The sequence below is a fragment of the Apis mellifera genome, linkage group LG7 (genome assembly GCF_003254395.2).
Source record: "Apis mellifera strain DH4 linkage group LG7, Amel_HAv3.1, whole genome shotgun sequence".
Taxonomy (NCBI): Eukaryota; Metazoa; Arthropoda; class Insecta; order Hymenoptera; family Apidae; genus Apis; species Apis mellifera.
The window spans coordinates 7,891,744-7,904,068 of NC_037644.1; the positions used below are offsets into that span (position 1 = coordinate 7,891,744).

General features: G+C 22.1%; 1 protein-coding gene and 1 long non-coding RNA gene across 5 annotated transcripts in view; one reads left to right on the forward strand and one right to left on the reverse strand.

Annotated features, from left to right (window-relative positions):
- LOC409851 (amphiphysin) overlaps window positions 1-12,325 on the forward strand; it is a 62,922-nt gene that overhangs the window by 42,719 nt on the left and 7,878 nt on the right. For all 4 annotated transcript variants that reach the window (XM_026441663.1, XM_026441664.1, XM_026441665.1 and 1 more), the window contains exon 2: window positions 9,521-9,656. In XM_026441663.1, coding sequence (XP_026297448.1) covers window positions 9,521-9,656 — 136 coding nt within the window. The remainder of the gene's footprint in view (window positions 1-9,520; window positions 9,657-12,325) is intronic.
- On the reverse strand, window positions 4,194-6,732 carry LOC102653770. The gene is made up of 3 exons (XR_409490.3): window positions 6,306-6,732; window positions 4,924-5,009; window positions 4,194-4,765 (listed from the first exon to the last, which is right to left on the reverse strand). It is a non-coding gene; the product is annotated as an uncharacterized LOC102653770 (long non-coding RNA).

Genomic DNA, 12,325 nt, shown 5'->3' on the forward strand with positions numbered 1-12,325 from the left:
ATATCGCGTAAAGAGACTAAAAAAAAAATATTAGTAGCTTCGTTTCGAATTAGTGACATTGCATTACGTTTTGAAATAGTTACAAATAAATAGTAAACAAAAGTTACATACATAATCATGTGATAAAATAAACAGTTTTTTTATTATTGACTTTTCATTCTTTGGAGAGAAAGGTCATCCTGAATTTTATCTTATAACAAATTGAAATATTTTTTTAACAATTTAATCTAATTTCTAGATTTAGACATTACATGCATACACTCCTATTCATAAATATATGGATTATTAATTTTATGCAATGTAAATTGTTAATATTAAATATAAAACAATTAAATTTAAATATTATATTGCTAAAGTGTATTATATAGCTAATGATATCTTGTAATATTAAATTAGTAGTAATTCAAATAATTATTTTAAATTTGTACAGTAATTATACTTAATTAATTTGAAAATTTCTCTATTTTGTGCTTTTATTCAGATATGAAGATATTAAATATATCATATTAAGTAAATTAAAAAATAAACATTTATAAAATGTAAATTTAACAATAATTTCATAATTTTCTTTTGAATAATTTTTTTACAATTAAAGATGTGTTTTCATTTCATTTTACTATATAAATACTTGTGGAGAGTATATTTATAAGTAAAGATTATTGATCATGTCCCTTTCAAAAATAATTATCATAGATTTATTACCTGTTCAGTGTACAATGACTGATGTTCTGTACAAATAATTCTTCTAATACTTAACAGGTGTTGGAAGAAAAGTATCTTATATACATATAAGAGTTATGTATCGAACAGGTTACATTCACAATGCGAAATTTCTTCGCGGTCGATGGCTATTGTTTCGTCACTAGACACCCTTTCGTAACGTCACGCCTTATTGCGCGGAATGATGGAACCTACATACAGCAACTATCGACGATCGCGTATCTCTTAATACTCACAGATAAAATTATATTATAACAGATAAAATTTGTATTATAAAAAAAGGGAATGCATATCTGTTCCAACAAAGGTTTCAAAATTAAACAAACTTATAACATGGAGGAATATCATCTTGTTATCTATGTTAATATATTGGAACGCATCTTTGAAGGATCAATTTTCTGTGAAAGACAAAGCAAGTATGAAAATTGGATGTTGTAACTTTCAAAAATTCATTAAATTCAAAAATGAATTTTCTTCTTCCCTTCAAATAATTTTAAACACTATGTAAAAATGTCAGTTAAAGTTTTATCAAGTTATAAATAATTTAAGATCATGGAGATAGAATTTCTGTTTTCATCTAATGCAAACATTATAACTTAATTGTTTTGGCTTCTAAAATGTTTCATAAATATTATGTATTAACATCTTTTATATATAAAAATATGTTAATAAAAAAAATATAATATATATAAAGATTATCAATCTGTATCAGATTAAATTGTAAAGATTACTATAATAAAAACGAATTAAATATAATAATTAAATTAGAAGCATTACAGTTATATATACTATATTCAGATAGGAATATTCATGTAGTTGATGCATCATGCATTTGTGTAAAGATGAAAGATAAATCTTGGAATTAAATCTGTAAGAAGAGAAGACTATGTAGAAAACATCCTAACAAGTTTCTTTCCCAGCAATATTTAACTATTTAAATGCGTTCTAAAGAATTCATTTAGTATATCTATTGTGATATAAACATATTATAAAGTTAAATAAATTTACTAAATATTTTTATTAGACAAATTGTTATAAGATTTCTTACAGATTAATGCAAAGATTCTTATCAAGTTATTTACATTAGTGAAAAATTACTTGAAAAGAAAACTTTCTTGGTAAATTTTTGAAAACTACAATAAATATTTTTAAGTTAGAAATATTAAAAAAAAATACAAAAATATTAAACTTATCATTCAACAATGAATCTTGTGATGAAATTACTTGACATCAAATTTATTGATCTACTTTAATTACATTGTTAATAAATATTTATCTTATCCCATCATTTTATTCTATATTTCTTTTATATTTAAAACTTTCAAATATATACAATAACAATAAATATATTTAAAACTTAAATTAAACATTATATGTCAACATTATATACATTTACTAAATTATTTTTTTATAGCAGATAATTGCATAAGCTGTATAAATAGATTAAAATAAACAAGATGAGTATAGATTGAAATATATAAAATTAACAATAAATAAAGATTAAAAATTACTATTTACAATTCTTTCCTCATATTGAAAATTACAAAACAAATAAATAAATACTTAAATTCGAAGAAAATTATACTTGGTATAACTTCGATGACTAACGATTTGAACTAACAATTTACGCTTCGTTCCATTTATTCATGAGCTTAAATACCAACCAAACTAATTATCTTACTTTCTTTGTTTACTGTACTAGCAAAGCGGTATGGAAATAGCATAAAGAAACAATGCCCATGATAAAACAGGGTCACAGAACCGTGTTGTGGCTTCGTTGTTTCTTCCACGTTGATGCGATGCAAGATGCATATGAATTGATATTTTTTTTTTTTTTTATACTTTGCACAGCTGTACTATTCGTGACGTAACACTAATTATATCCTTAGATATAACGAGCCGACAATAGTCAAGTCTTTTAACTCGAGTACCACTCGATCTCGAATCAAGGAAACGTGTGTTCTCTTCTTATCGGTCGATGACAAACCGTAATTCAAAAGCTACGTCTTCTACGTATCTTAAATAACGTTATTTCCATCGTTTCGTTCCGTCAAAAATTGATTCGTATTAACGACTGTAACAACTGTTATATTCTCGAGAATTTTATTTTAATACGTGTTTATAATTATTGTAGCGTTTATAACAATTATAAACACGCAAGGAAGAAAGATGGGTTAGTTATTTAGATCTAGATTGATCAATTGAATTAATTATGAAAAAAATATTGAAAAGTATTTTTAAAAATATCGAAAAGATTTATCATTTAGAATTACGTTTAAATTCGTGGATAGATGATGTTCTATCTAATGATGTTAAGTTCATAAATTTAGATAACTTGTTTCGATTTTAAAATATTTAAAATGTCGAATCTTTAGTATTCTTTTGAAAGAACATTCGTATATGTGTATAATATATCTACATCATTAAATGTCATAATTATTCCATTAATCTTTGTTAAACCATTTTATTGAGATCAATAAAAGATGAAAACAATTATGAAAATTTTTTAATCACAGGATCTAAGAATTGTCTCAAAAGAATTAAAAGATTATGTATCTGACATAGAATATCATCTTTGCACAAAATAAAATAGCTCTAGCTTTATCTCATTTTATCTGATTTAAATTGCTTATTGTAATTTAACAAATAATATTTTTGGTTTAATCTTTAGAATTTTATTTTTTTATAAAATATTTCATCATATTTTCATCACTTATTTATTTCAACATTTTAACAATAATTGTAGTACCAATTTTTAAATAAAGAAAGTAACTATGATAAAAAAATGTCATAATATGCTCATTATAATTATTTTATAAAAATTATTACATTTAGCTATATAGCAAAGATTCGAGAGAGATTAGAAAAGTTTTTTATTAAAACATATCAAAAAAATAAAAAATTTGAAAAAAATTTATCAACGCCATCATCAATCTATTATTGCGTGTAATCATCAAATCAATGGTCTAAAAATCATTCTATACACACAAAACTTTAGCTCTTTTGTTAGTCGTGTTAACATTTTACTTCTTTAGCAGGTTGATTGACGTGTATAATCTGCAATCAACGGACATAAGATCCGTGTATATCTTTTATATCCGCCCCTATTCATACTCTACTACACAAACAGTTCTTCAAGAAGTTAAATTCAAGGCAATAAGTTAAAAGAGTGAAAATTAACGATGAAAATTTATTTTAAAATTGAGATGTGTGTATATTAAATCAATTATTGTCATCATTTATTCAATTTATTGTTCCTTGAATATATAATTAATATTCTTGTAACTATATAATATATCTTTAGCTTGTAATAAATCTGTTCCATTCTGTGAATATAACAACGTTAAATAAATAATCAATTGAATATTCGTTTCAAGGAAATAAAAATAATTATATTCTCTATTAAATTAAATTCTTACTTTCTAACATTTAACTTATATTATAATTTAATTACAATTATTTTTTTTACATTTTTATTAATCACTTTGATAATTAGAATAAGATTAAGATACCAAGTTTATTTTTTAATTTGAAAAAATAATATAATTTATATTATTTTGGAAGCTTAGTAAAATCTCTTTTATCAAAATTCATACTAAACAAACTAAAAAATATATATATGTAAAATCCTTTTTGCAGATATCTAAAACTATACAGTTAAATAACAATCATACCTATATCTATGCATTCTAAAAATAAAATAAATACTTTTTCTTTCAACAAAATTTAACATTTTCTAATTTCAAAAATTATTAGTAATATTCTTCAAATTCAACAAATACTTCTTCTTGTCCCAAAACAAAGTTCAGTCATTTATCAAACTCCAAAGTCGAGTCACAGAAAGAAAAATAATCCTAATTGATACGAAAAAAAACACACACACACAACCACAAATTTATTGTTGTTCGTTTCAAATATGGATGTAACAAAATCGAATCATCGATGAAATTTTTTCTTTCTTTTTTTTCTTATTTTATTTTCAAATTGAAATTTGCCAAGATACTAGACCAATTCACTGGAAATATCGTGCTCGGTATTTGACGAGCTGAAATATATAAATAGCGTTAGGAGGAGGTCGCTGGATAGTGGTGCGGGATACAGATATCGCACCAACTGCTGGTTATCAAAATGACGTAAACGTAAGTGCATCATTATGCCGTAATTATTATGGATAAGATTATATTTAATAGATACGTTACGTACTGTTTCGTTTATAGATAATCGCCTCTCCGTTTTAATTAGCTATAATATTTTTTCCATATGACGAAATTATAGCGAATTTTTATTATCTGTAAAAGAAAAAAATTGTAATCTGAAAATTAATCTATATATATTGAGCGTTATATTAAGTAATAAAATCTGTGTTATATTGAGTTCTTCCAGGTTTCAATCCTGTGATTGTTTTCTTATCGAATAATTTAGTAATTTTTCTTTATATCTGCCTTATTTATTTGTCCCGTGCAAAATGTCTTTGTTCATAACGATTCAGTATAATTGGATATATGTAATTGAAGAAAAATGATATCTGTGAAATTATTGCAATATTGCACGAATAAAAGTAACGTTGACACGAAGAAAAGTATGATAAGTCTAATGGAATAATTTATAATATAATTGTTTCATTAATGATTTCATTTCAATGATTAATTTAATTGTATGTAATTATAAATATAATTGATACATCTGTAGATGTGTATAAAATTATTACAAAACTGGAATATTCTGATTATATTCTAGAGCATTCTTTTCAATGTGGAATTTTTAGAAGAAAAACTTGCTTAACATTTAACATTATTAAGAAGATAATTTATGACTCATAAAATTAATAATAAAAATATATTACATGGAAATATCTTTCATTAAAAATTAAAGTACAAAATAAAGTATAAAATCCAAGAATTTTATAGGACATTCATGTTGAATTAAAGGAAATATTAAAAAGAAAAAAATATCAGTTTTTGCATTGCAGATTATCTATCATACTACAATAAATAAACAATGTATAACAATCAGAATATTAATGATTAAAATATTAAGAAAAAAGTTTTTAATATTTTATATATTGATATATAATTATTAATATATTCATAGGTCATTTTTAAAGGATTATATCATAATGATATAATTTTATCTCATATTATCTCATATTATCTTTATCTTATTTCATCTAATACAAACTTAAATTACTTATAATTTAATAAATAAGTTACAAATATAAGTCTCAAGCGACATTTTTATATTTCAATTTTTTTTTTAAACTATATTCTAATTCTATATTATATTATACCATATAATGAAATTAAAATAAAATTATTGTTACAAAAGACTAATTGATAATATTTGAATTAAAAATAAGTATTTTTTTTATTTATATGCTCGTCATTGTACATAATACACATTATTTATTTATTATAAAATTTAATTCAAAGCAATAAATTTAAAAAAAAAAAGTAACAAATTTTCAATTTCATCAATTAGTTTATCAATTAATCAAATAATTAAGAACGGTTTATTTTAATAATCAAATCATCAAATTTCAATAAAAATCCACCTTAAGACGCGGATATATATATGTAATAACTCACGAGTAATTCGCAGCACCTTCATAAAGCTCCCCTTTATCACGATTCTCTTCAATGCAAATCTTCGCGAAGCTAACGGCAATGGATCGCGCAATGTGTAGGATACAAGTGACAAGGTAATGGCTAACGTTCGTGTAATTTAACGTCTATTACGCTTAATACTGAACAAAGATGAATGGCAGCTCTTATTTTAAAACGAATTGAAAGTCACGTTAGAACACGAGAATGATTCCGTGGAATAAAATGGGAAGCGACAGTTAAGGAGACAAAGTGACCGTGCACAGTCTCAATCTAGAGGGCGTGTTAACATTAGAATTACCAACCTATGATATATACCTAAGTACATTACACATATGATTGTGAAAATAACTAGATATATTTTAGGATATTCCATGTTATGGATGTTTAGTTAAGAATATTTATGCACAAATGATATAAATAAAATTAAAATATTATTACCAACCTATGATATATACTTAAGTATATTACACATATGATTGTGAAAATAACTAGATATACTTAGGATATTCCATGTTATGGATGTTTAGTTAAGAATATTTATGCACAAATGATATAAATAAAATTAAAATATTATTGTTATTAACATATTATTTGCATTCGTGATTAGGTATTTAATAATAATTATGCACAGAATACTATTTTGAAAATCAAATATATAGAATGTTCTATATAACTGTCGATTTATTTACGTTTGTTTCATATTATTTATATTTGAAATTATGTATTTAAGAATAAATATATTATGCACGGATTACTAAAATTAAAGTATTATTGTAAAAATTATTAATGGAATAGAATGTTCCATATGATTAAGATTTATCTTCTTTTCGTTATTATTTATTATTACATTTTTCTATTCATTATTATCTATTATATTTAATAATATTATACACCGATCATTAAAGTTAATTTATCGTGAAAATAATTAGATATATATGGGATATTTTAATAATAATTATAATTATCTACATTTATTTATGATTTATCTTTCTTTTATCTTTTGTATTACCTATATTAGCTGAGTCTAAATAATTTATATATACAAATGAAATAAATAAAGTTATATGATGAAAATAAATAAATATACAAGGTGTCTTATTATTAATTTTCGCTACGATTCTCGCTTATGTATTTAATAACAATAAATATATTGTGACACAAATAAATACTGTTGTGAAAATTTAAATTTAAAAAATAGATATATATTCTATATAATTATCGCTATGATTTATTTTCTTTTTGATAATTCAGGCTCATTTTTGGAAAATTTCTTTAACTTTTCATTATATAAGTATTAGACGGTTTTAGTTTTCAAGATATATACAAAAATGTTTTTCACACCATATATTATTATGCATATGTTTTGGCATAGTTCTGAGATATTATAAACTCTGACATACTATAGGGATTGTAGTCTGGCATTTTCGTCTAGCCAAATCTGTGCCAGTTCATTGAAAGTACTCGGATCATTTTACAATACCAGATACTATTTAATTTTTTTACCCGAGTTAATTAAAATTGAGTCCATCATCTGTGACAAATCTTCTTGAAATTCCTTATATCAAAATAATAAAAAAAATTGGTTAAATCTCAATGATCTTGATTCTTCTTATTATTATATGTGTTATACAATCTATTTTAACTTAGTGTGAGATTATCATTGTGTCCAAGATTTAATATAACATGTGTCGAGCTTGTTCTAGATTGTATGTTTGCCATTACACTGTGCAACGATAAATTTTGTTATATTGAATTAAAAATCTAACATAAATCTTATTCCTTTAAGAATTTTTACTAATTATTCGTTTATTTTTTTACTAATATTATTTAATGTTTATAAGTTTATAAAGAATTTTTTACTTTTTCTAAAAAAAACTTTTTTAAGTTGTATTCATTAGATTTACTAACAATTCAAAAAAATGAATATTCGCTTTTTCCATTTGTATAATATATTTCAAGATCACTATATATCATTAAATCAAATCAAATTGACTGATTTCTGACTTTTGCAATTATTAATCTTAAATTTATTTTTTATAATTATTAAAAATACTTTCGACAAAATTAATATCAAATTTTTATCCAAAGAAATATATACATTTAATTATATTTGTTATTTTATATAAGATATTTATTTTTTATTATTTTTTATTCAAATATATAAACGTATATTATTTTTATTTTATTTAATCATTTTCGTAAATAATTGCTTTTCAATCATTCGTCTACAATATGTAAATATACATTAATTCTTAAAGAGAATCGAGAAATTTCTCGATAAGTTAACCAATTAGTAATCGATTTGTACGATCGATTACACGCATACATATACATATTCAATATACTGTCACCCTCTTGATACCATCCTACGGAAACATATGTGGCCTTGTAATAGAAGGCCTTATAATTGAATTCGCATAAATTATTTACTTCTCTTATAATCGATTTCAATTTTATAAACTTTTTGAAACTCGGCGTAGAATTAATATAAAATAAGTAATATTACACCATATATTATTTTCACAAAATTGATTTATGAAATAAATAATAAATTTTAGCGTTAAAAAATATTATATCTATCGAGTGTTAATTAATTATCTATCTAATTTCTTAATCATTTGAGGCAGATCTTATGGTTAGAAATAAAATTTGACCGAGATATGTATTAAAATAAGTGCTATGTTAACCTAAGTGTTAACCTAGAATAATGTTTCATAAAGTAATATAATCATCAAAGATTTATTTCTTAGTGATATAAATGATCCATTATTATTATTATTATTATTATATTAATCTGCTACGTGATCTTTGATCATGACAAATTATAAAACAAGTCGTGTAACATAAAGGCATATAACATATAAGTATAATCATTTAAGAGGTTAAACGTGTACATTATCGTGTAATAGTTGGAATTAACATTTAATTCGATTTTTCAAGGTGAAAATACTTCTCAAATGTTAATACGAATTTTCTTATTTCCTTATAATATAAGAAGATTATTAGAATAAAAATTTAATAGTTTTATGCTGTATGAAATTATGCATTTAAATTATTGAAGTTTATAACCTCTAAATCTCTATGATTATTAATTATTAATTACGTAATTTTATATCAATTGTATTATTTCTCTTTTGAAAATATTAAATTAATATAGTAATAATTTTGATGCAATTGATTATTCTTTCTCGTTACAGTTTCTTCAAAATTTGGGAAAAGTGGATAGAACCGCAGATGACATATTCGACGAACATTTGCAGAATTTCATGAGACAACAAAATGCCGCGAACAGATTGCAAAAAGAGTTCAACAATTACATCAGGTGTGTTCGAGGTAAGTTCGATTGAAAATCATATTGGAATTATCCAATATATTTGTATAAATATAATTTTTTTCAATGAAATTCGTACCAGGAAAGGGAAATAAAATTGCTCTCTTTACAATGACTCGTGCAAAAGCATTTGAATGCTATTTATATATGAAATCAACTCTCAAAATTCTAGTATTTCATTAAATTTTAAATAAAATTTCATATGTCTGGAATTTCCTTTTATAACAGAATGTTAAAAATATTAAATTCTATATATTTTGTAATTCAAAGTTTTTGTTTTATTTTACATCAACTCACAGATTATATTTAAAAAAACAAAAATTGCATTGAAAATTTAAATGTTGATTTTCAGATTTTCAGATGTTGATTATCATATTCAGAAAATTTTAAATTTTATTCAAAATAAACAAACGTTTAAATACTTTTATAGTAATGTATATCTTTGATACTTAAAAATATCTTTTTTTTTTCTTCTAAACAGTTTATTATCGCAACATGTATGAAATTTTGCCAATATTAGCAACTACGCTTATACTGAATCTAGTAATAAAAATGAATGTTTACGATAAGTTAAATATTTAACAGATGGGCAAGAGAAATAAACTTTGATTTTCCGTGATTCGTTGCATTTAGTCTCAATTTATCGATTTGCTCAAATACCTATTCATAATATTCATTAAATATTCGTGCTTTATAATTTTCATACATTTCATAGATTAAATTTCTAGAATATGAAAAATTTGCATGTACATTGTACATTTTCATTTTATTAATCATATATTTTGTTTTATTAAATTTTTCTATATATTTTTTCTATATATTTTATATTATATTAATTTCATTGAATTTAATTCATTAAATTATTATGCATATTTAATATTTATAAAAAAATTAATGCTATAAAGGATGTATAATAATAATACTTGAATACTATAAATTTATTCATGTAAAAAATTTCATAATAAAAATCAATATTATTTTTTTTTTTTCATAAATAATATTGGTGAATATATGTTATGAATGTCAAATTTAACAAATTTTAAGGTATTTTTCAAGATTAAATAACAATCTTATTTTATATTATGTTTATCAAAATTTTCGTTAATAATTTTAATATATGCGTTGATATATCTCTTTCTTTTTTTTTTTTTAATTACAAATTATTCAAACTAGTATAAATATCAAAGTTCTACATACAACATGAAAACCAGTTCTCGTTCGAATATAAATAAGTTTGCACTCGATAATGATATCTCGTGACTTTTTTGGTGTATCTTCAATAAAAATCTAAACTAATCTATAAAAAATTATTATAAAATTTTATCATTGTGAATTATGTATTTATAAGAAACATAAAACACCAAAAATGTATATGGAACATGTAAAAATATTAATTATGTTTATGTAAGTAAATGAAATAAATTATTATTTATGCTTTATTTTTTTATCATATTCATTATAATATAAATTTGCATTAATATCCGTGATATTTATGCGAAAACATATTTTTTATATTTTCATATGTTTTGCATATCTTGCATAAATAATACAAATGAATGTTTTTTTTTTTTTTCTTATATTCAATTCTGTTCACATTATAGTTAGATATTGAAGAGAAACGAAGAAATATATTATAAAAGATGATATTCTAAATAAAAAAGTTATCATATGATATCTGTAAAAATTTAAAAAATTTTAACTAAAACAAAATATGTATTTCATTACTTTTTATATAATAAAATTCAATTTCCACAAACAATATTAATATATTATATCTTTAATTTAATTTTTTTAAAAAAATATTATTATATACTGGAATGCAAATTATAATTATAATAAATAAATGTAAATGATAAAATTATTAATAGTTTGCAAAAATTTTATTATTTAATTAATATATATTTATTTTAAATGACATGACATATTTTCTATATATATTAATTATATATTTGAATAAATTTTAATATATATTTTTATAAAATTCCACAATCTAATAACATCTTTCAAAAAATTTAAATAAAAGTTTAAGATAAAATTATAATTGTAAAGATTTATCATTCTATCATTCTTTTTAAAAATATAAAATATATTTCTTGTACATGTTTATACTATTTCTTTTCTGCAATTAGGTCAAATCGTAGCTTTAAAAAGAATGAAGAAAAAAAATTTCATTAAATTAATTTAAAATTAAGTACTTTCAAGTATTATGTATTGCTACTTCAGAAGTGAAGATATATCTGAAATTTCAAGGCTTTCCAAGTTTTCTTATGCACATACGTCATCAGAGTTAGTATATGTATAGTACTATAAATTTCAATAAAAAAGAAGAATAAAAACGGAATGGAAAAAAGTTGGGTCAAAAGGTTTTTAAAGAGCTCTTATCAAAGAACTTGAATTGTTATATTTTAAGAATCAAAGAAACGAGAATGAACAATATTATTCCATCTAATAATACCAATATATCTATATTAAAAGTAAGATTTATTGAAAAATCAAACTTCTCATTTGATTTTAATTAATTTGAAATATATTGTTAAAGACATTATTTTGAACAACTTTTTCCTTTCTATATGTGTTGCTCTTAGCAAAACACAAAATTTATTGAAAAATTTATTAAAAATAGTTTTTGAAATAGTAAGCTATATAGTATGAATATTGTAGAAATTAAGTC